General features: G+C 51.1%; 1 protein-coding gene across 9 annotated transcripts in view; it reads right to left on the bottom strand.

Annotated features, from left to right (window-relative positions):
- Positions 1-337: 337 nt before the first annotated feature.
- AGAP1 (ArfGAP with GTPase domain, ankyrin repeat and PH domain 1) overlaps positions 338-25,134 on the bottom strand; it is a 634,886-nt gene continuing 610,089 nt past the window's right edge. For all 9 annotated transcript variants that reach the window (XM_054477354.2, XM_054477355.2, XM_054477357.2 and 6 more), the window contains 2 exons: positions 5,172-5,427; positions 338-1,699 (listed from right to left, as the gene is read on the bottom strand). In XM_054477354.2, the coding sequence (XP_054333329.1) occupies positions 1,496-1,699; positions 5,172-5,427 (460 nt within the window). In that variant the 3' untranslated portion in view covers positions 338-1,495. The remainder of the gene's footprint in view (positions 1,700-5,171; positions 5,428-25,134) is intronic.

The following is a 25,134-nucleotide window of genomic DNA, read 5'->3' as shown; positions in this document are numbered from 1 at the left end:
AAAACCACCCCATCTTGCCAGAGCCCCTTGGTCCTTGGTTAGCAAAAGCCGTATCCGATCTAAATCATGCTTTCAATCATGAGAAACCACATTCCTTCTTTTTCCTTTCTAATATACTCCAGTGTGTCTTTTTTTTTTTCTTTCTCAATTTTAATAAGCAAATTGTACCACCATCTTATTTTGAGATGCTCCTTTTTAAAAGCTGTAGATCACATTAATGGAAGTGTTTACTGCTGGGAATATTTTCCATGTACAATGATCTGTAACCCTCTTATCTCAACTAGTTGCACATTATTAGTTCACATCCAGTTCAATTTATAAATTAAGAGAGGTGCCATTTGTCTGTACAAAAATCAATGCATATTTATGAACTTCTTTTATTCAAATATATTTTCACACATCTTATCTAAATACATAACACAGAAGCCTGTGTGACTTGGGCAATGTGGCCCAGGAGGGCCTGAGACTAACACATCCACCTCGGCAAAAGGACATAAAATATCTCTTACGGTCGGAAAAAATAGCCTTTTGTGTATTTACTTAGTTTACGAAATATACTCGAAATGCTATTATTAGCTGAATTTGTGGTTTCCTTTTGAATTTCTGAGTTATTCTTATTTATTTTTCCCATTTTGTTTTTGCACCAAGGAGACCGGAGTCAAATAATACTCAGCGACTGATTTCCTCTCTTTGGACTGAAAAATTAAACAGATACTAAATTATGACAGTGAATTTAGAAAGGAGGGCTCCAAGGGCTTGAAAGAACATGTCTGGGATAATATGATGCTTCTAAGAGTATTGCAATCACATCGTGGCAATCACCGGAGCGTGCCGCGTAACTACCTCCTCGGCTAATATGCTTTCTTCTCGGTGATGACTAATCATGTTCTATTAAACAGCAGTAATGCTGGAAGAACTCAACTATACAAGTGTAATGAAGCCAGTATTCTCCCTGGACAGATTAGCTACAACTGATTTGACACATACCATCATAGGGGCTTCAAACCTGACAAACTCTGTGCTTGCTTCTGATTTATGCCGTCAAGCTCCTCAGAGAAGAGATGGAATCCAAGTGTTCCGTTTGGTAGAGGTGAAATGTACTATGTGCTTAAATGCCAATTAAGGAAAGTTGCCCCTTCTCCTTGTTCCTCGCCTCCCCTCCCCCTTGCGTCCCCGTCCCTTGTGCCCCCAGGACAAGGGTCCTGCGCCATGTGCTATCATGAAAGGGCCGAGGCCCGTCGCTCTCTCCTGTTTGTGGTTTAGGGGAGTTTATGAAAAGGAGCCACTTCTGCAGTCTCCCGGCCGCCTCTTCGCCCCTTGAGGATGTCCAGGTTTTGTGATTTTGTTTTTGGGGTGAGAGTGGGTGGGCAGGAGGGGGACGGCCACCAGGAAGAGGGAGGGGATGCGACGGGACTCACGTGCTGCGACTTCCGAGCGAGAATGAGGCGAGGCTGCCGCGTCCCCGGTGCGGCGAGCAGGCGGGCACGGCTGTTCCTCAGATGATGGTGGGCACCCTCCCGCTGCTGTTGTTCCGGTTATTGTTTCTCCTGGACAGGTTGGGGGTGGCCATGAGCACGAAGCGCTCGTCGGGGCAGCCGTACTGCAGCAGCACGTCGATGCACTCCTGGCTGGAGGCCTGCCGGGCGTAGGCCAGCGCTGTGTTCCCGTGGGCATCTCGGGCCATGACGTCCACCCCGTACTGTGGAGGTAACGGAGCCCACATTAGTATCATGGGGGATGTGATGGAGGGAGGGGGCGGGGAAGCTTTCTCTCAGCCCTTGCATGTGGCTTGTGCTTGCACAGCGGGGTCCGCTACACAACTGGCTGGGGCGCCAGGACCATCCAGTGCTGGTGGCACAGCCTGCACCCGTGGCCAGCGGATTCTTTTAAGGAAAGAACGTGTCTTTTTTTTCAACTGAAAGCCCCTCCTTTGTGCAACATTAAGGAATCAAAGATAACTTTAGTTTTGCTGTTTCTATTTTGACTTTCCAACTGCACAAAGAAAATCATTGTTTTGATCTCAGAATTTTCATTATAGGAAATACATAAATAACACATAAGAGCTCAAGAAGAAAAAAAAAAATCACCCATAATCTTACTGTTTAGAGATAACCTTTGTGAATTAGTGTATTTCCTTCCAATGAGTTTTCTTTGAATCTACATGTATATGTACATAATTGAGATAAGACTATACAAATAATTTGTATTTTTTTCATTTTTTATTGATCACTATACTGTGATCATTTTCTCACATCATTAAAAATTACTCAGAAGCACAACACAAGCTGGGTGCAGTGGTTCACTTCAGCCCAGGAGTTCAAGACTAGCCTGAGCAATATTGGGAGACCCTGTCTCTAGAAAAAAACACATTTAAAAAAAATTAGCTGGGCATGTGGCATATGCCTGTGGTCCCAGCTATGCAGGAGGTTGAGGTGAGAGGATCGCTTGAGCCTAGGAGGCAGAGGCTGCCGTGGGACAACATCACACCACTGCACTCCAGCCTGGGCAACAGAGTGAGACCCTGTCTCCCCACCCCTCAAAAAGCATAACGTATGCAAGTCATACAGTATTCCACCACATGACCAGAATTCAGAACTCTCCCCTCAACTGTGCACACTTTGTAAAAATTGTCACTGGGGCCAGACACGGTGGCTCATGCCTGTAATCCCAGCACTTTGGGAGGCCAAGGAGGGCGGATCACAAGGTCAGGAGTTTGAGACCAGCCTGACCAACATGGTGAAACCTCGTCTCTACTAAAAATACAAAAATTATCTGGGCATGGTGGTGTACGCTTGTAATCCCAGCTAGTGTCAGGAGGCTGAGGCAGGATAATTGCTTGAACCCGGGAGGTGGAGGTTGCAGTGAGCCGAGATTGTGCCACTGCACTCCAGCCTGGCGACAGAGTGAGACTCTGTCTCAAAAAAAAAAAAAAAAAAAAAAATTGTCACTGGAAGAAACAGTACTCGGATGTATGTCTTCACATAGAATCTTTCTCAGGATCTGTGACTGATTATTAGAGTGATGATTAGAAGGGGGAAAATATGAGGTTAAAATACACAACATTTTTAAGCTTTTCGCTCATGAAAGAGTGAATTCACTTCCACTTCTGCCAACTCACAATGTGTGAGAGTCTGAGGCCACTCAACAGCATGGAACCAGTGCCATCGAAGGAAGTTCTGCTCAACTGGAGAAGGAAAGATGGCCTGTAATTTACAACTGTGCCCCCTGCTTGCACCAACAATTCACATGTTTAAGTCCTAACACCCAGTACTTTAGAATGTGACTGTATTTGCAGATAGAGTCTTTATGGTGGTATATTAGCTTAAATGAGGTCACAATTGGGTTAGCATCTATATGAGAAGAGGAAGAGGCTGGGCTGGGAGGCTGATACCTGTAATCTCAACACTTTGGGAGGCCGAAGTGAGAGGACTGCTTAAAGGCAGGAGTTCAAAACCCATGGGCAATACGATAAGAACGTAACTCTACAAAATTTTTTAAAAACTGCCATTCATGGGGGTGCATGCCTGTGGTCTCAACTACTTGAGAGGCTAGGGTGAGGGAGTGCTTGAACCCAGGAGTTCGAGGTTACAGTGGGCTATGATTGTGCCACTACACTCCAGCCTGGACAACAGAGCAAGACTTTGTCCCAAAAAGAAGGGGGTGGGGGGGAAAGGAGAGATCTACCAGGAGCGAGTGCAGAGCAAAGGCCCTGTGGGAACACAGGGAGAGGGCGGCCGTCTACCAGCCGTGACAGAGGCCTCACCAGGAACCATTCCTGCTGGCCCTTTGATCTTGTACTTCCAGCCTCCAAAACTGTGAAAAAATAAATGTCTGTTGTTGACGCACCCCTGTCTGTGGTATTTTGTTACGCCAGCCCTAGCATACTACACACAACTCTTATTTAATTTGCATTACATCACATGTATGACTCATGAGCAAAAGGGAGTATCTGTGTGATTTTTGGTGTAGTGTCTGTATCTCACTCATTCACCAACTGCACCCATCAAAAAAGTCAGATCAAGGCCGGGCGTGGTGGGTCATGCCTGTACTCCCAGCACTTTGGGAGGCTGAGGCGGGTGGATCATGATGTCAGGAGCTCGAGACCAGACTGACCAACATGGTGAAACCCCGTGTCTACTAAAAATACAAAAATTAGCTGGGCGTGGTGGTGCGCACCTGTAATCCCAGCTTCCCGGGAGGCTGAGGCAGGAGAATTGCTTGAACCTGGGAGGCGGAGGTTGCAGTGAGCTGAGATCGCACCACTGCACTCCAGCCTGGGTGACAGAGCGAGACTCTGTCTCAAAAAAACAAAAAACAAAAAAGTCAGATCAAAAACATGCAGAAACCTGCTGCACTCTACACATGCTGCTGTAGAACATGCTGCTGTGCTGGACTGACCCATCCTGACTTGCGGGTGGAGACAGAAGAGCCTCCAGCTGGGTGTCCCACCTCTGGGTGCTGTCTCCACTTCTGGGCACACACTTGCCTTCCCTACCTGGAGAGCCTCCCTGCAGGCAGCTTTCTGCCTGCCTCTGGTGCGGACCTGCCTCAGCAGAAGTCCCAGAGGTCCACAGGCAGCCCCTAGGTGGGCGTGGCTTCTCAGATGTAGCCCCCGGGTGGCACGGGCAGGGCCTCTCTGCACAACCACTTTATCCTTCTCTTTCACTCCTTCAAGCATTGTGACACATGCTTCAACAGGAATGTAAAGAATACTTTTCCCCAGTAGAAATTAATCAGAATGGTTCGAAAGAAGTCCTTTGACAAACTCCTGCCACATCAGACCTCAAAGTTTAGGGTCGAGTATTTCTGTGTTAAGTGAATAAAAACACCAAAGGTTTGGAAATGGGGAAGCCCTACAAGCCATCCCGTTAATACACCGCCTTCTCTCCAGAAGATGATGGAAATGATAAAGAGGGATAGCACCAACCCTGCCTGATAAGGGGCAATCACAAAGTTGCAATTTTCAGAAACTCTAGCAAGTACTGTACAAGGAGGACCGGCTGTCTCTCCATAAGGCCCTCTGCTCTTCAATCAGAGTTTCCCATTAGGAACTGTTCCCACTTGCAGATCGAGAACAACAGCCTTCTGCCAGAAAGATGCCTGCGGAAGCAGAACAAAGCAGAGAGTGCCTCCTGTGGCCCTGTCCTCTGCCAGGCGTGCCGACCACCTACCCAGATCAGGAGCTGCGCCAGGACCACGTTCCCCTTGCGGCAGGCCAGATGCAGCGCCGTGCGGCCGTCTCCCTCCCCGCAGGTCTCGTTCACCTCATCCCGGGAGCCGTGTGCCAGCAGCAGGATGGCCGTCCGCAGGTCCTCGTCGGCGGTGGCCCGCAGCAGGTGCTGGCCCAGGGACAGCTCCGTGCAGGGCAGCGGGGCCAGGAAGAGCTTCTGCTCGTACTTGGCACGGATCCACCGTTCCTTCTCTTCCCTGCAAAGAGCCACCAGACAGGTGCAGTCACGATCAGGCCCGAGAACACAGGCTGCCGGCCCCTGCCCAGTGTGGTCAGGAGGAGCTGAGAGGGAAGTGAAATAACAGAAAGCAAAGGTCTTCACTCGGCACAAAGGCCCCTGGGGGAAACGTTTATCCACCTTCACAAAACAGTATCCTCACCAGCAGCATCAGCCCAGAAACGCAGATTCTCAGGTCACGCCCCAGACCCCCTGAATCCGAACCTCTCGGGGTGTTTTAACAAGCCCTGCAGGGGATTCCAATAGGCCCAAGGTGTGAGAGCCGCTGATCTCAGGCTCATACATTGCCTTGGTGCTGCTTCTGTCCCTTTTAGTGTAGAAGCTGTCCTTGGAAAAAAAACTACCAAGTGAGGGCTCAAGGCCATGGCCTTGGATCAGTGGCTCTCACACGCCGATGCACAGGGGAAACCACCCTACTGCCTGGGACCAGCACGATGGAAGCACGGTATCTGGGGTGAAGAGCACGGACCGGCATGATGGAAGCATGGTCTCCAGGGCCGAGAGCTGCTTTACTGTAAGCAGGACTGTAAGTCAGGGCTATAGGACACTTGGCTGGAGCCGGGGGGTGGGGGAAGGGACAGCCAGTGCACTCCCCACACTTGGGGGTGACCATTGTGCTTTTAGCTTCAAACTCCGAAATAGGGGGTGTGTGTGGACTTCCCAGGGTCTTCAAACCCTTTCAGCTGAGGAAAACATGGCAACAGACTCATGCAGGAGAGGGTGGAGACTTCAATGAGGAGGTTTAGCAGGGAGATGCAGCTTTTGGAATCTCCAGATACTTGGGGAAGGCTTAAGTGGAAAGGACAGAATGTCAGGAATGGCTGGGTTTTTTGGGGGAAACTGTTCCAGGGCCTGGGAAACAGGCAGGTAGCTCCCAGAAGCCAGAGCTGAGCTCAGAGGCAGAGGAGAGGACAAAGCTGGGGAGGGGTGGGGTCGGAGGTGTGGAGAGCGGATGATGCTGATGCCTGCCCGCCCTGGCCCCAGCATCACAACCTAGCTGAGATGGGGCTGCCTGAGCTGGCCAGTGTAATACGTGGTCTCCTCCTGGGGGGTCTATAGAGGATGGAGACCCTGCTACACATCTGTGGGGAGGGCTGAGAAGGACAGGACAGGATGAGATGAGAAGCTCAAGAAATAGAAGAGGAAACCAACAGTAAGGCATGTTTATGTTGACCCAAAGGAAGGACCCCAGGCGAGCAGCTCCTGTACTTTGTGGCTACTGATGATGGTTTCTGGTTTCTCAAAAAAGAGCGTGACAGATACTGAAAACTCAAGACTCTGCAGCACCGCTAGAGGGAAAAAAAAAGGTGGGGTGGTGGGGGACAAGAAATTTACAAAGAACAGTGTGAGATTTTACCAGTAGCTCTTGAAATTTTACAAGGATCCCAGGAGCCGAGCCCAGCCAGGGAAGTGCTCCCTGCCTGCCTTTTTGATGAGGATGACAAAGAAAAGAGGCTGGGCGCGGTGGCTCACGCCTGTAATCCCAGCACTTTGGGAGGCCGAGGTGGGTGGATCACCTGAGGTCAGGAGTTTGAGACCAGCTTGGCCAACATGGTGAAACCCTGTCTCTACTAAAAATACAAAAATTAGCCGGTGTGGTGGCGGCGCCTGTAATCCCAGCTACTCGGAAAGCTGAGGTAGGAGAATGGCTTGAACCCGGGAGGCAGAGGTTGCAGTGAGCTGAGATTGCACCACTGCACTCCAGCCTGGGTGACAGAATGAGACTCCATCTCGAAAAAAAAAATAATAATAAAGAAAAAGAAAAGAAAGAAAAGCCCTTCACATAAGAAGGGACTGCAATTACCCATAGAGACTTTAATAACGTGCTGATTCACAATCGCCCTCTCCAAAATTCAGGTTTCTCCAGGGGAATAATCAGAGTACACAGCTACAAACGACACGGAGAAATCACTCAGGGCTTCCACGAAAGTCTAGAAAGAAAACTCATTACCCATGACATTTCTGCTTCCGAAGTACAGAGGAAAGGCCTTGTTTACACCTTTTACCCGTGTTTACACTGCACCTAGTGATCTAGTGTCGGGTTAGCCCTAATCTGTTTTTAAATACTTAGGCAAACAAATTCTTCCAGGAGTAAATCTGGATTAGTTTTGCTTCACTTCCTGGTACATGTGAGTGACCCCAGAGTGACCCCTGACTCTTTTCATTTGGAGATTTCCAGGACAAACACTTGGCTACAGCTGAGAAGTGACACTGGCCCCCACAAATGCAGCGGAGGCAGCCCCTGCACCCCACTTGGGCAAAAACACAAGCACAAAAGCACTGACAATGTCTGGGAAATACAGGTTTGGGAGACAGACAAAAAGAAGTAGTTCTGATACTATTTTAAAGGCCTTATTTAAAATGTATTAAACGTTTGTTGATGCATTTCATAAATCACAAAAGAGAAGGGGCAAAACGTGAATTAAATGAAAAGGGATGACAGTGAAGGATACGTCCAGATTTTCCAGTTCCAATTTGCTAACTCTCATTTTTTGGTAGACATTAAAATCCCACAACTATTTGATTCCGCTCCGATTGACTTTAATAGTCATTGCCAAATCACTCAGGGATAAACCACATAACTTAACATAGTAGCTACAGCGCTAACTGCAATTATTCAATTTCTTTTTAATATTCGAACACCCCAGCCAAAGAATGAGTACAAACCTGCGGCTCCTGAACCCTTCGCTGTGTCAGTATGTTCTCCCCGGGAACTGCTGGAGTGATTCTCTGTCCTCACATCTCACCTCACAGGCAACCTCATCTGAACTGACAAGCTGATACACATTTCAATGAGCTGTTCTTTACTTTTAAAAATCAGCATTGTTGATACCACCTTAATCCTTCAAGAATGGCTATAATAAAAAAATCTAAAAACGGTAGATGTTGGCGTGGATGTGGTGTACAGGGAACACTTCTATGCTGCTGGTGGGAATGTAAACTAGTACAGCCGCTATGGAAAACAGTGTGAAGATTCCTTAAAGAACTAAAAGTAGAACTACCATTTGATCCAGCAATCACACTACTGTACCTACCCAGAGGAAAAGCAGTCATTATATGAAAAAGATACTTACACACACGTTTATAGTAGCACAATTCACAATTGCAAAATTGTGGAACCTACCCCAATGGCCATCAATCAACAAGTGGATAAAGAAACTGTGGTGTGTCTCTCTCTCTCTCTCTATATATATATATGATGGACTACTACACAGCCATAAAAAGGAATGGGTTAACAGCATTTGCAGTGACCTCCAATGAGACTGGAGACTATTATTCTAAGGAAAGTAACTCAAGAATGGAAAGCCAAACATTGTATGTTCTCACCGATATGTGGGAGGTAAGCTATGGGGACACAAAAGGCAGAAGAATGATACAACGGACTTTGGGGACTTGGGGGGAAGAGTGGGAGGGGGGCGAGGGATAAAAGACTACAAATAGGGTGCAGTGTATAGTGCTCGGGTGATAGGTGCACCAAGATCTCACAAATCACCACTAAAGAACTTACTCATGGCTGGCCGTGGTGGCTTAGGCCTGTAATCTCAGCACTTTGGGAGGCCGAGGTGGGTGGATCTCTTGAGGTCAAGAGTTTGAGACCGGCCTGGCCAGCATGGTGAAACCCTGTCTCTACTAAAAATGCAAAATAGTGAGGGTGGTGGCGTGCGCCTGTAATCCCAGCTACTCAGGAGGCTGATGCAGGAGAATTGCTTGAACCCAGGAGGCAGAGGCTGCAGTGAGCCAAGATTGCACCACTGCACTCCAGCCTGGGCGACAGAGCAAAACTCTCAAAAAAAAAAAAAAAAAAAAAAAAGAACTTAATTAACCAAATACCACCTGTACCCCAATAACTTATGGAAAAAAAAATCAGCATTGTTTAAACTACGTAATAACAGGTAGGTCCAGGTTTTGTGGGCCCGAAACCCACAAAAGGGAGGCTGAGATAGGAGAATTGCTTAAACTCTGTGGAGGGTGGAGGATGCAACGAGCCGAGATTGCGCCATTGCACTCCAGCCTGGGCAACAAGAGTAAAACTCCGTTTCAAAAACAAAAAAACAAAAGTTTTCAGCCAGCTGCAGTGGCTCATGCCTGTAATCCTCGCACTCTGGGAGGCCGAGGCCGGGCGGGCCACCTGAGGTCTGCAGTTTGAGACTAGCCTGGCTAACATAGTGAAAACCCGTCTCTACTAAAAATACAAAAATCAGCCTGACTTGGTGGCAGACACCTGTAGTGCCAGCTACTCAGGAGGCTGAGGCAGGAGAATCGCTTGGATCCAGGAAGCGGAGGTTGCAGTGAGCCAAGATTGCGCCACAGCACTCCAGCCTGGGTGACAGAGCGAGACTCTGTCTAAACAAAACAAAACAAAACAAAAACAGGAGCTTTCAATGCTGACTTCTGAGTCCTTTGGGACTGCAGTATTTCAGTGTTTTTTCGGACACTAGGAGGTGGCCAGGGAGTTGGGGCAGCCACTGGGCTTTGTGTCTGCATCAGACATGATTCTTGTTAGCAGCTGAAATTTAACTAGTATGAAAACAGGACTCAGACAAGGGCACTGGGTTTTTTGGTGCTACTTCAGCAACCTGATGCATGTCAGCCACCTGCTGGGACTTGAAGCCCACCTCCTGTGGATGTTCCCATCCGCATACCAGGGGGAAAGCTTAGCTCCCTGTACTTTCTGCAATGCCCAAAGGCAGGGAAAAGCCAATCTCCCCACCAACACTAGGCTCATAGGCTGCACTCTTAAGTGTTAGAGAGACTGTGGCTTATGTGCCTTTTTTCGACTTAGTGGTGTAGATGTTCGCCTTTCTAATAGCTTCTTGGACTCTCCTTTCCTCATGTGTCAAATGGGGACAGTTGACATCTACACAAGGCAGGGCTGTTTTGGGATTTGGGATCACGCATTTGGATGACACCATGGCCACAGTGGTTCCCCTGCAAACAGCGGCTGTTGTTATGACTGAAGAGAACAACCTCCCTGATAATTCAACGTTATGTGAGCACACAGGAGCTCACCAATGGAAGCAGCACGTGTTGGGGAAGTGCTGATGGCACGGGGCCGTGGGTACTGAAGGCCTGCTGGGCACGGGAGGCTTCTAAATCACGGCTGTGTGTACATACAAGCTTCACGCAACTCCTCATGCTCAGCATGGTAGGGGGTGCTGCTCTTGGCCAGAGGCCTTGCCAAGCCTGCTGGCATCTTGTGAGCTCCCCAGAGGGTGCAGAGGATCCTGAGACTCTGGGGTAAGAAGGAGTCTGGCTGGTTTAAATGACCTCATAGCTTTTCAGAGTTGCAGGAGCAACATCTGGTTGGCTCCTGCCCACAGCCTTGAGATGTTTAAAGGCTTCTCGGATGTTAGAGGCTGAGTCGTGTCCCATAAAATTCACATGCTGAAGCTTTAACCCTCAATGTTGCTGTATGTGGAGATGGGGTCTTCAGGGAGAGAATTTACGTTAAATGACGCTATAAAGCTAGAGCCCTAATTCAATAAGCCAGATGCCCGTATAAGAGGACGAGACACTGGTGATGTCTCTCTCCCTCTGAGCGCACCCGGAGGAAAGGCAGGACACAGGGAGAAGGCACCATCTGTCAGCCAGGGAGAGAGGTCTCACCAGAACCAACCCTGCGGGCACCCTGATCCCAGACTTCCAGCCTCCAGAACTGTGAGGTGTGAATGTCCTGCACTTAAGCCACCCATGTGTAATACTTTATTTTGGCAGCCTGAGCTGACGCATACTCTGGATAGCATCCTTCATCTTTCTCACTAGCGTCTCCATACACAAGTCACATATGACCAAGGGACACGCTGACAATGGCTTCTTCTCGATGAGAATATTCCGTCTAGAGGCATTTGCCCTAAGAAGCCACGACGTCAAAGCACACAGACTCAAATGGTCACTCGGAGGCCACGATTCTACTTCTGGGATCCCTGGCTTGTCTTGGCTGAGCCTTTCATTTTCCCCAAGGAAGGCCAGTTCAAGAGCAGGCAGCCGGCAGTAGATCACCTCCCCTCATTCTAATCCCCGGGAGGACCACTGCTCACAGCCTCTGTTAGCTAATGAGCTAAAAAATGAATTATTGGTGCGGCCGGCTGTCAGCAGAAAGGAGGGGGCCCAGTTCCTCATTTGATGCGGTGCTGACACACCTTTAAATAAATCAACCGCAGGAGAGCGAGGGAAAATGAGGGAATGGGCAACTCATCGAAAGAAAGGCACTGACCCAATCCCCAAAATAAAAAGAAAAGGTACATTTCAGGCGCCATTGTATTTTATATTTGATTCTCCTCCTGCCTAAAAGAAGAGGTAAAGGTGGCTCTTTACCTCTCTCTAGGCCATGACAGGAAGCTGTCCACAGGGACAGCCGGGCACTGAGCACAGGACACAGGAATCACTGGGTAGGTTGCAGGAGCCATGAACCCTCTGGGTTTTTCGGGGTCTGCCAGCTCTGAGACAGACACTCTAGCATTGCTGCCTGATGGGCTTTGCTGCACCTGACCTTGAGGGGTGGTGACTTGGCCAAGGTGGCTTCCCTGTGTCCACCCCAAAGACAATTCTCTTGGACACTCCCCACCTGCAACCCGCATACTTAGTGCCTGCCATGCCAAATCCACTGCATGACTCAGCTGGCAAGGTGTAATCTCCATGTAACCGGAGCACTTAGTGTGGGGGTAAGGATGACAGTAACTGACTTTATTGATCATTCCTGGTAACACCCCCGAGCACGTACACATTTTAAAAAACAAACTCCAGCCGGGCACGGTGGCTCATGCCTGTAATCCCAGCACTTTGGGAGGCTGAAGTGGGTGGATCACGAGGTCAGGAGTTTGAGACCAGCCTGGCCAACATGGTAAAACCCCATCTCTACTAAAAATACAAAAATTAGCCAGGCATGGTGGCGGATGCCTGTAATCCCAGCTACTTGGGGGGCTGAGGCAGAGAATTGCTTGAACCCGGGAGGCGGAGGTTGCAGTGAGTTGAGATTGTACCACTGCACTCCAGCCTGGGCAACAGAGCGAGACTCCGTCTCAAAAACAAACAAAACAAACTCCATATCAAATGTGGAACAAGATGCACACGTGACGGCAGAGCGGTGGCCATATTTTGGGAAATCGTGGGAAAAAAGAAAGGCTGCAGGAAGGAAGAGACAGGTCGATTTTATTCCAAGTTGCAAAAGGGGAAAAAGAGTGGAAAGCCTAGAACTGACAGACCCGGCTTTTCCTTCCTTGAAACAGAGCAAGAAGGAAGGAAAGACCCAGGGAATTTTACACCATTCAGGCCAGACAGGGCTGCAGAGTGGAAGCAAGGGGGCTCCCAATCTGGCCCCCACCTTCAGGACAGGCCTGGGGCCAAGAGGTGGCCGCCAGCAGCCTGGCAGGGCCAAGTTCTCTTCTCTGGAAAAAGATGGATGCTGAGCTGCCTTCCACCTGCCCAGGGACCAGACTGACAGCGGGAGAGCCACCTGTGCACATACGTGTGAGCGTGTGCGTGTGAGTGCCGGCTGAGAGAGCGGCAGAGCCTTCTGTGCGTGTACGTGTGAGCGTGTGCGTGTGAGTGCCGGCTGAGAGAGTGGGAGAGCCTTCTGTGTGTGTGCGTGTGAGCATGTGTGTGTGAGTGCCGACTGAGACTGTGGGAGAGCCTTCTGTGTGTGTGCGTGTGAGCGTGTGCGTGTGAGTGCCGACTGAGACTGTGGGAGAGCCTTCTGTGTGTGTGCGTGTGAGCGTGTGCGTGTGAGTGCCGGCTGAGTGAGAGAGCCTTCTGTGTGTGTGCGTGTGAGCGTGTGTGTGTGAGTGCCGACTGAGACTGTGGGAGAGCCTTCTGTGTGTGTGCGTGTGAGCATGTGTGTGAGAGTGCCGACTGAGAGAGTGGGAGAGCCTTCTGTGCGTGTACGTGTGAGTGTGTGTGTGAGTGCCGACTGAGAGACTGGGAGAGCCTTCTGTGCATGTGCGTGTGCATGTGAGTGTGAGTGCCGACTCCCGACTCCTGAGCCCCCGAGCTTGGGCCGGGATGCCCACGCTGCTCCCGGTTTGCCCAGCGTCATATAACTCCCAGAACCTGCAAACAGAAAGCAGGTGCTGCACAGACAGCATGACAGCCAACCCAGCGACAACAGAACCAAGGCAGAGTCAAGAACAGATCAGGAGGGAGGGGACGGGGGATGGAGAGAAGCATTTATGTTTACAAAAGAAAATGTGCAAGTCACGGTTGTGGGGAGAGAGAGCTTTTCTCTTTCTTTCTTTCTTTCTCTCTCTCCTCTCTATTTCTCTCTTTCTTTTTGAGATGGAGTCTCGCTGTGCCGCCCAGGCTAGAGTGCAGTGGCACAATCTTGGCTCACTGCAACCTCCACTTCCTGGGTTCAAGCGATTCTCCTGCCTCAGCCTCCTGAGTAGCTGGGATTACAGGCACGTGCCACCGCGTCTGGCTAATTTTTGTATTTTTAGTAGAGATAGGGTTTCGCCATGTTGGCCAGGCTGGTCTCGAATTATGGACCTCTGGTGATCTGCCCTCCTCAGCCTCCCAAAGTGCTGGGATTACAGGTGTGAGACACCACGCCTGGCCTCCAGAGAGCTTTTATTTCACTCTCTGTGGCAAGGACCCAGGATGGGGGCCGATCATCACATGCAGGCCGCACCGGGCTCTGTCTTGGGGTTACAGGTCCTGGGGTAAAAGCCCGAGGGAAGACCACGTGGGAGCCCTCACTGCAGTGCCCACTGGAGAATGCACCTCAGCAAGACCAGTCGCATGACAACACTGCCGATGACTCCAGTGAAAAGGCAACAACCAACTGTGATGGTTTATCTGTCCTCAAGTGACTGCGGGATGCCACGGGCAGGTCTGTGTGTTCCCGGCACTTCACACTGCCTGATACTGGGATGGACCCTTTCTTCTTTTTTTTTTTCGAGCTAGGGTCTCACTGTCGCCCAGGCTGGAGTGCAGTGGCTTGACCAGGGCTCACTGCAGCCTCAAACTCCTGGGCTCAAGCAGTCCTCTCAACTCAGCCTCCCAAGTAGCTGGGAATACAGGCGTATACCACCATGTGTGGCTAATTTTTTGTACTTTTTGTAGAGACGGGGTTTCACCATGTTGCCCAGGCTGGTCTCAAACTCCTGGACTCAAGTGATCCACCTGCTTTGTGCTGGGATTCCAAGTGTTGAAACACAGTGCCCAGTCTTCTTCTCTTCCTTTTTTTTTTTTTTTTAAGACAGGGTTTTGCTATGCTGCCCAGGCTGGGTTTGAGCAGGCTGGATTGCTTTGGGCTCAAGCGATCCTCCTACCTCAGCCTCTTGAGCAGCTGCGACTACAGGCGTGTGCCACCATGCCTGGGTAATTTTTTTTTTTTTTTGGTAGAAATAGGGGTCTTGCTATATTGTCCAGGTTGGGATTCAAGCAATCCTCCCACCTCAGCCTCCTGAGTAGCTGGGCCTATAGGCATGTGCCACCACGCTCAGCTGGGATCGGCCCTTTCTCATCCCAGTGACTGGAAACACTGCAGTGAGGGTGCCTTCCCTGCACGGATTTATCAACAAAGTCTGCTCTTTTATCACTGCTATGTGCTTCTGTCACCCCAAATCCATTTGCTGAAATCCTAACTCCCCAAGGTGATGTTATTAAGAGGTAGGCCCTTTGGGAGGTGACTAGGTGACGATGGCCCTGCCCTCATAAATGGGATTTAGTGCTCTTATAAAAGAGGCCCGAGGGAGCTGGTTTCCCTCTTCTATCACCTGAGGACATAGCAATGAGGTATTCTCCATGAAGCAGAGACCGAGCCCTCACCAGACACCGAATCTGCCGGTGCCTCTGTCTTGGACTTTCCAGCCTCCAGAACCGTGAGCAAGACGCTTCTTTTGTGTATAAATCACCCCATCTAAGGTATTTTGTTACAGCAGCCCCAGAGGACTGAGACAATAATAAACATAGGCCTTTCTGCATAATTTCTCCATCTTTATTTACAATGCTACATGAGCCAAATGGTGGGTTTTAGGTGATTGATCATGGACATATATTTATATAAATGTGGAGTCACTATTAAAATAGACAAACTCTGTTATACAGACTAGGAAAAGTATCAGTAATGTTCACAGCCAATGCTTATCAAGTATTTGTGATGTGCCAACCGCTGACTTGAGGCTTTTTTATTTTTTGAGACAGGGTCTTGCTTTATCACCCAGACTAGAGTGCAGTGGCGCAATTGTAGCTCACTGCAGTCTGGAACTCCCGGGCTCAAGTGGTCCTCCTGCCTCAGCCTCCCAAGTAGGTGGAACTACAGGTGCACATCACCATGCCCAGCTAATTTTCAATTTTTTTTTTGTAGAGAAAGGGGTCTTTTTCTTTTCTCTTAGAGACAGGGTCTCTCTCTGTTGCCCAGGTTGGAGTGCAGTGGCTCCACCAGGGTTGCCCAGGCTGGTCTTGAACTCCTGGCCTCAAGCAATCCTCCCACCTCGGCCTCCCAAAGTGCTGGGATTACAGGTGTGAGTCACTGCACCCAGCCCAGGCGGAACCTTTTATACAACTATCTGTTTTAATTCTAACAACACCTAGTGAGGAAGGTCCTATTCTTACCCCCATCTTAGAGGAAAGGTCAGTGATACAGAACACTGCCCAGGGCCCCCAGCTGGGACACCTGACAGACTGGCTGCCCTGGCACGGCCTGACCTCTTGCTCAGGGATCTGATGCCTCCCAAATTAGGCAACTTCTTCCCATCTGTACAACCAGACTCTTTGGGCTTCGAGAGTCTGGGTAGATCCACAGCATCATTTTCTCACTCTCTCCCTTTGGCCACCTTAACACGTGGCTCTGGTCTCTGGCGAAGGGTTAGAAAGGGTTTGCTTCAGAGAAAGAATCTACAGCTGTGCCCCCCAATGGGGCAGCTATAAGCTGCCCATGGGTGTGGACGTGAATTAATTGAAACAAAATAACATTAGAAACACAGTTCCTTTAGACACATTTCCAGTGCTTTACATAAATATGTGGTTGGCAGCTGCCACCTTGGGATGCTCGGATCCAGAACGTTTCCACAACTGCCAGTCTAGAACACCAACAGTGCCGCCGACTAGGACGTTCCCACGGCTGCCGGTCCAGAGCACCGACGCTGCCGCCGACTAGGACGTTCCCACGGCTGCCGGTCCAGAGCACCGACGCTACCACCGACTAGGACGTTCCCACGGCTGCCGGTCCACAGCACCAACAGTGCCGCTGACTAGGACATTTCCACGGCTGCTGATCGAGAACACTTTTGCCATTACAGAAGATGCATGGATCTAGATCATCTCAGTTTTTCCTCCCTCCTCTTCTTCCCTATCAAAACTATCTATAATTTATTATTATAAATATTTATAATAATTACAAAGATGAATAATAATTCATGGAATTTTAGAATGAAGAGAAAGGAGATCACTAAAAGGAAAAGGCAAGTCATATAGATACCAGTACCCAAAACGGAAGTGCTGCCCACGTATGAGGTGCTCGGGGGTGGGGGGGTCAGGCTGACCAGGCAGCTGAGTCCCAGAGGTGACCTTGGTCACTGCTGGTGGCACTGTCATCTATGCACTGGCAAATCCTTGTCAGTGATGAGCAAAGCATAGACCAAGACCTCTGGGGACATCTGGAGAGCACAGGGAGAGTCACACCTACACACAACTACCTTCAGAGAGAAACATCTTCCCGCAATGCCCCATTCTCTGTTCCTCATGCATTTGAGAGCTGCAAAGATGCAGTCTCACACAGCCACCATCAGCTGTGTTTTGGTCCTGGCAGGGAAGGGTCAGCACATTGCCAAGGGGCAATAAGGTTAATGGGTTGGATTCCCAGAAAAGAAAGTTTTAAGCAAATAACCACAAAGCTTCTGACTGCCTTTCAGCACTGTCTCGTGGCGGGGTCTGGGAGATGAACGCGACACAGACAAGGGGGTGGGCAGCCAGACGTCTGCCTAGGTCCTCACAGGGGCCGCTGTGTGTGGCAGGGCTGGGGCGCTCTGGGGTGCTGTAAAGCAGTCTCTTGGTGGTTTCATTCTCAGCCTTCGAATCTCACTAATGTGACTTTCTGAGCACGTCTATAAGACACTGAGCAACAGCCCTTCCCCAAAGTGCACTCCAGGTCGAGTCTAATGTGTTCATTTTTATTGGAACCCCCTCTCTCTTCCAGTGCGAAAAGGCCAAAAGAAGAATTTGTGTCTGTGTGCCTGCCACTTGCCACAGTCTTTCCTTTGGAAACATCTGCCCTGCCCCCGCCAACAGGTGGAAGAGGAGTTTGGCAGTGATTTTCAAGGAGATTCTGTAGTAGAGCGGGCTGGCGTGGAGGAACACCCTCAGGGTGAGGAGCAGACACTGGAGGGGACCCGCCCGCCTGGTGTTGAAACTGACCAGGAGGAGAGGAGGGCAGAGGAAGGAGAGAAAAGAGGGCTAGCAGCAAGGAATTTCCAGAGTGCTTCCTGCCTCAAGCAAAACAGGAACTGGGAGGGGAGGCATGGAAGACGGGGCTGGAACAATATGTGAGGAAGAGAGAGGGGCTTCCTTTCTCGGCAGGGGAAGACCCCGGCCCACTGCGAGCAGGCGCTGACAGCTGCCTCCCCCTTGCATGCATGCCTTCTCCCCGAGCCACGTTGCTAGGGGGTCGGGCGGAGGGACAGAGCACAGCCCACAAAGGCCAATGGATATTTATTCCTTAATTACCGAATGCTTTTAAGAAGCTGGCCACTGTAAATCCCACACGCGGGGAGCAGGAGGCAGTGGACAAGGATTTATGCTCGTGGGGCAAAGACAAAATAAATATCCCGCCTGACTTCTGATCAATATTATGAGTGTTTTTGCCAACCTGCAGGGTATTTTATGAGCACAGAGGAACAGAAGAGGATCATTATTAATTAAATAAAGTCAACCATATTAGGCTTATTACTTCTGCAAGTCACAGTTAAATGTGCCCGGCCGCAGGTGTGGGGGCTGGCAGATCCCCGGGCAAATGTAGGCCCCAGGCGGCCCAGGAGAGCGAGGATGTGCCCGGGTACTCTGGCCCCAGCCAGGTTTTCCTGATTCTGCACTGCCCTGTGAAGGCTGGCACAGCCTGTGTTGTTCCAGAAGGGATTGGGGCAAGGGGAGGGCCAGTTACTGGGAGCTGAGCTTGGTCTTGTCCCCATACCTTCGCCTGAGGTTCAGGGTGAGACTTGGGGCACTCGTGGCTTTGCTGCCATTAGCGCTGGGCACTCCCAACACTCCCTGCCTGTTGAGAACCTGACCAGCCTGAGTAGGATAATATTCCTGGATACAAGTCACAGTGCAAATGCAACCTCATTCTTCTAGAGTTTTGAGGCAACCTATGGAGACTGTCTGAGGAATCATGAAAGCAGGCACAAAGGAGATGTGGGACCAGGCCAGCAGCCCACAGTAGCCCGGAAGGCAGGATGCATGAGGCTAGCTAGTGAACCCACTCAGCTCAGACCCAAGGGTCTGTTTGGTGTCTAGATGTGCCAAGCGCTCAGGAAGCACCCAGCACAGAGAAGGAGGGACCCAAGCCTCTCTGGGCAAGGCTATGGTTGGCTGTGGGGCCCTGGGCAGCCAACCCTCTCCCAGGCTTCAGTTTTCCCTCTAGAGAGGCTCCATGATTCAAGGCCTGCTGTCTCTGAAGTTTGAGGTTCTGCAGGAGAATCTGCTGGCGGGGTGGTGAGGCGGGTGCGGGTAAAGAGAGGACAGAAGGCAGCTGCTGCAACCTCGGGAACAGAGAGCTGCCTGCCAGCAAGAGGCCCACACAGCAGGTCCAGACCCTACCCAGGGTGCTCTCTCATTGAGCCTCCGCACAGGACGGCCTTGGCCCAGCTTGCCATGTTGACACATCTGTAAAATGCACCACAGGCCAGGGCAGCCACCCCCTCGCAGACTTCAGCCACCTCCACGGGGCCCAGCACACTCTGTGATACGCAGTTGGGCAAGGAGGCAGCAGGGGTTCTTGGGTCCTCTCTCCTGGGTCCCCATCGTGAAGCCAGACCTTGCCTGGTCCTCTTGGCCTACTCCTGCGAGACCTGCAGACCCCATCCTGCTGCCACCAGCACCGTGACTTACGCAGGTGGGAAAATGAGCCCATGGCCTGCAGAGAGCCCTGCCCACCAGCTGGCTGTGCGTGACCCCAGCTGCCTTCTCCAAGTGCATTCATGGGAGCCCAGAATGAAAGAATTGGCTTACGTGAATTCTCGGGTCCCGGAATCACAGCATGGCCCCCAGAGCCCACCCTTCTCGAAGCTTTTCACTGCCTACTTGGGATGCCACAAGGCTGGAAGAAGTGCAGAGTCCATCACACGGAGGGCAGGGGCTGGCCAAGTCATGCACGCAACAGCCCGGGTGGCACACAGGTGCCCAGGGGTCCGGAGTCCTGTGCGCTGCCGCAGTGCCTGCACATCAACCCTCCTTAGGCCGGCTCTGGTGAGCTGCCTATGGACATCCGCTTCCCACTCGGGCTTGGACGACATGCTAGGAAAGGCCAAGAGCGGCTTGGCCACTGCTGCTCTGCAGATGGACCAACGGTCCTTAGGCTTCAATCAAAGTTCTAAAACCAAGGTCCTCTCCAGCTCCAGCCACACTGATTCCGGTATGTGCTTTGAAATTGGCAAACAAACAGAGCAGACATCCTGATGCCTAGGGCCCCAAAGGCTGCCAGCCAGCCAGCCAAGGGCAGCCAGAAAACAGTGATTTGCTGCAGTGCAAGGTGTCCCTGGGAGGGGCAACAGGAGCGCTGGTGTGTGTGTGCTCCTGAAAGTCAGTCGCTGAAGCCCTAACCCCCTGTGTGATGGTGTTTGGTGACAGGACCTCTGGGAGGTGATTAGGTCAGGAGAGTAGACTCCCATGAATGGGATTCTCACTCTTATAAGAAGGGGCACAAGAGGGGCCGGGCACGATGGCTCACGCCTGTAATCCCAGCACTTTGGGAGGCCGAGGAGGGTGGATCATGAGGTCAGGAGATCGAGACCACCCTGGCTAACATGGTGAAACCCCGTCTCTACTAAAAATACAAAAACAACATTAGCTAGGCGTGGTGGCGGGCGCCTGTAGTCCCAGCTACTCGGGAGGCTGAGGTGGGAGAATGGCGTGAACCCGGGGGGCGGAGGCTGCAGTGAGCCGAGTTTGCGCCACTGCACTCCAGCCTGGGTGACAGAGTGAGACTCATTCTCAAAAAAAAAAAAAAGAAAAAAAAAAGAGAGACACAAGAGAGATGCCCCTCTCCTCTCTCCTCCACGTGAGGACACTGCAAGAGGCATCTGTCTATAAGCCGGGAAGAGGCCCCTCACCAGAAACGAATCAGCCAACACCTTGACCTTGGGCTTCCCATTCCTCAGAAGTGTGAGGAATACATTTCTGTTGTGTATTTTGTTACAGAAGGCACAGCTCACAGAGCCTTTGTCTTCCTCTCTGTCCTTGGTCCCCCGCCCCGCCCATCTTTCCCCCTTGCCTGGCTATCACGTTAAAACTGAAGTTGACACAAGACTGTGTGCATGCCGGGTTCTTAAAGCGGGATGTTTTGGATTTTTCCATGCAGACCAATTCACCACTTTGCTCGAATCTAACTGCTTTGCCTTGTAGGTAGCCCGAATGCATGTCTTGCTGGCTTGGAAAGTCAGCCCTGATCTCTGCTTCCCTGGGTGAGGGCTGTGCCTTCTCTCACTGAGACAGACAGAAGGAACTCAGCTTTATCTTCCCACCCAGCAGCCAGGACAGTGTCTCTCCTGATGCTAACCTGCCAGGGTGGAGTTGGTGAAATCCAGTCAGAGCTATGGGCACAGGCTTAAATGGGCATCCACAGCTCTGCTCTGGTACCTTGAGGGCTCTCTGTGCACGCTAGTCCTTTTTTTTTTTTCCTTGAGACAGAGTCTCACTCTGTAGCCCAGGCTGCAGTGCAGTGGCGTGATCTTGGGCTCACTGCTACCTCCGCCTCCCGGGTCCCGGTTAAAGTGATTCTCCTGCCTGCCTCAGCCTCCTGAGTAGCTGGGATTACAGGCATGCACCACCATGCCCAGTTAATTTTTGTATCTTTGGTAGAGACGGGGTTTCACCATGTTGGCCAGGCTGGACTTCAACTCCTGACCTTGTGATCCACCCACCTTGGCCTCCCAAAGTGCTGGCATTACAGGTGTGAGCCACCGCACCCGGCCTGTGCACGCTTGTCTTTGTAACCCAGGTTGGATTCTCTGAGAGGCCAGAAGGCTGTGGCTTTGTAAGAGATTCTGATGGTGGTCCTGACCCTCACAGCCCTGTGCCCCCAGGAATCAAAGAAGGGACAAGGATTTTGTGAGGGGCAGACAGCGCAGGTGCTGGTCGAGGGGTAGGATCCACCGCTGATGGGGAATGGTTTGATGAGGCTGCAGGACTGAGGTCTCCACCTGTCTGGGAGCACAGCTGGGGGACTTCTCAGCACCGTGCAGTCAGAGGGCACTGGGGATGGAACAGGATGGGGTGCCCGAGGCTGGACTGCCTTGGGAAACTGCAACTGCCCATGTCAGCCTGGCCTGGTGGTGTGTCTCTCACAGCAGCCAACAGGCCTGGCCCTACCAGCGCCCCGGGTGCTGGAGCGGGCCCTCGGCCTCTTCCCAGGGGCCTTTACACAGGCCTCCCGCATTGCGGGGCTCCTGGGGCAGACCCACTGCCCAAGGCCCCCCACCTAAATGCAAGTGGGAAGTACCTAAGGTTTCACATTGCTGCAGGCCTGGGTTTGAATATTCAATTTCCCTGTCTGCAAAAAGGGAATAAAACCCTCCACATCTCAGGGATCTAGTAAGGCTGCAAGGCGGTTGTGCATGTGGCTCAATGCCTGGGTCAGCCCTTGGTAAACGCACAAGGGCAGGGTGGGGACAGGAGCCAGGGAGGATGGCGGGGTGCTTAGAAGGGGCCCAGGAGAGGCTGGGCACGTCGCTCACGCCTGTAATCCCAGCACTTTGGGAGGCCGAGGTGGGCAGATCACGAGGTCAGGAGTTCGAGACCAGCCTGACCAAGATGGTGAAACTCCGACTCTACTAAATATAAAAATTTAGCCAGGCGTGGTGGTGGGAGCCTATAATCCCAGCTACTTGGGAGGCTGAGGCAGGAGAACTGCTTGAACCCAGGAGGCAGAGGTTACTGTGAGCCGAGATCACGCCATTGCACTCTGGCTCTGGACAACAGAGCAAGACTCTGTCTCAGGGAAAAACAAAAAGAAACAAACAAACAAGGGGCCCAGGAGAAAAAGATGGAGGCTGTGCTGAGGTGGGGGGGCGGGGAGCGGCCCAGCAGGGTCAGACTACACAGGGTATGAACAAAATGAGGACCAGCCAGCCCAGCTGCCCCCTTGGGGGCTAACATGCCCCGAACTAGGTGCTCAGGGCTTGTGACCAATGGGTGGGACCATGCCTTTGGAAACAGCAGAGCTTGGCACCCGGGGTGACTGACCAGTGACCTTGGTGTAGAGATTTTTCCTTTTTCTGGGAGGCAGTGGGCGGAGGTGAGGCCGGAGGATGGAATGGGACAGAGGTGCTGGTTTTGGTGAGGGAGACCCCTCCACGACACATGTGCTGTCTGGAGCAGGGAGGAGGCGCTGTGCAGGGGGCTGAGTCTTCTGGGAGTCACGGTCAGAATGCAGGCCATTAATGGGGCGGGCCCTGGAGATGTGGCACCCAGGAGGCCAGGCCTGGGGGCGGGGGGTGGGCAGAAACCCCGGGGGAGGGGATAGGCAGAGCCAAGAGGTGGGGCGGGGGCTTGCAGTGGGAGAACAGAAAGCAATTTTGAAGTCTTTTAAGAAAATGACTTTTGAAAAAAAGTTACACTATTAGCAAAAGGCAAAACATCCAGAATGTTCCAGAAGCAGCCGAGATATTTTTATTTTTAGTATTTCCCCACCATTTTCTAATCTGTTATAAAACAACACAACAAAACACGGGACGTTTACAGGAAAAATCACCAGTGACACCCCCTTAACTCACAAAGTCTCATCGTGTCTCTGAGCCCCTTCCTGCCATTCTCCGCTTGCAGACATATTTTACCTACTTGGCATTTAACACAGGCACCTTTATTATTTTGCTCAAGGGAAGTTTTCTTTTTTTTTATTTTTTAACAGAGTCTCACTCTGTCGCCGAGGCTGGAGTGCAATGACACGATCTCAGCTCACTGCAACCTCCGCATCCCGGGTTCAAGTGATTCTCCTGCCTCAGTCTCCTGAGTAGCTGGGATTACAGGCATGAGCCACCACACCCGGCTAACTTTTTTTTTTTTTTATTTTTGAGACGGAGTCTTGCTCTGTCGCCCAGGCTGTAGTGCAGTGGCATGATCTCACCTCAATGCAAGCTCTGCCTCCGGGGTTCACGCCATTCTCCTGCCTCTGCCTCCTGAGTGGCTGGGACCACAGGCGCCCACCACCACGTCTGGCTACTTTTTTGTATTTTTAGTAGAGACGGGGTTTCACCATGTTAGCCAGGATGGTTTCGATCTCCTGACCTCGTGATCCGCCCGCCTTGGCCTCCCAAAGTGCTGGGATTACAGGCATGAGCCACCGCGCCCGGCCTAATTTTTGTATATTTAGTAGAGACAGGGTTTCACCATGTTGGCCAGGCTGGTCTCAAACTCCTGACCTCAAGAGATCTGCCTGCCTCAGCCTCCCAAAGTGCTGGGATTATAGGCATGAGCCACCGGGCCCAGCCTCAAAGGAAGTTTTATAAGGGAAGTTTGTGAATTCATTTGGAAACTGTGTGTGAGTATGTTTGCACAGAAACATTGCTAAGCCATGCTAATCACACACACAGTGGAAGTTTCTGTACTTCACCATTAGAAAAAATGTGAACTACTGTTTTAAAGCATAAATCCTGACAAATGTGTACCCAGTGAGAGGGAGCCCGAGCCAGCGGGGTGAGGCCGTCCTAGACTCCGCGTAATGTGGCATGAAGCACACGGCAGCTCTGGTGGTGCAGCCCCTATCACCGCGGATTCAGTTCACCATAACAGTGGCTGATGTGATCGGCTTTGGAACATATCGCATCATAAACAGATAAGGGAAGAGAAATGGCCCTTTTCCTCCGCTCGGGATCCTGTAAAGTGGATGTAAGCCCTTGCTGTACGTGCACCGACGCCCTTTAAACACCAGGGAGAGGAACAGTCAAGGCTCTTCTCACATGGGAGAGGCGGGGACAGGCCGGAGTGACTGCAGAGGGCCCAGGACAGGCCGGTGGCTTCTCAGGGACTTGTTGGCTAAGTGGTTGTCAAACCCGAGAAAGAGAAGGTCGCAGGCTATGACACGGTGACACGTTCAGAAAAAGCTGCAGAGAACTCCAAGTAGGCTTCCAATAAAAACTGCCAAGTGGCTTTAAGAACTGCGGCCTGTGGTGATATTATTTTTTACAGACACAGGACTATTGCTTTGGAACAATAAGGAGTCTTCTTAATGTGGTATTCCTTTTAATCTGCTTGCGGTGGGGGATTACAACAGTTCCAACGGCCAAACAAAACAGTACCAACAACAGAGATTTTAAGAGAGGACAGACATGGGAGTGGGGAATAACCAAAGGGAAACACATTGAAAATTAATTTGGATTTTGACTTTTTTCAAAATATGAAAACATGGAAACATGCTGAAAGAAACTGACGGAATGAGGGGCCTGGGTCTGCGGATCCCTGTGTCAGCCTAGCTGATGCTCACATTCTTTGCAGTGGGGTTGCCCTGCATGAAGCCACTCAC

Source organism: Pongo pygmaeus, chromosome 11, assembly GCF_028885625.2.
Source record: "Pongo pygmaeus isolate AG05252 chromosome 11, NHGRI_mPonPyg2-v2.0_pri, whole genome shotgun sequence".
In the NCBI taxonomy this organism is placed as follows: domain Eukaryota; kingdom Metazoa; phylum Chordata; class Mammalia; order Primates; family Hominidae; genus Pongo; species Pongo pygmaeus.
Note: the sequence above shows the minus strand (reverse complement) of the source record. Positions and strands in the feature narration are given on the sequence as shown.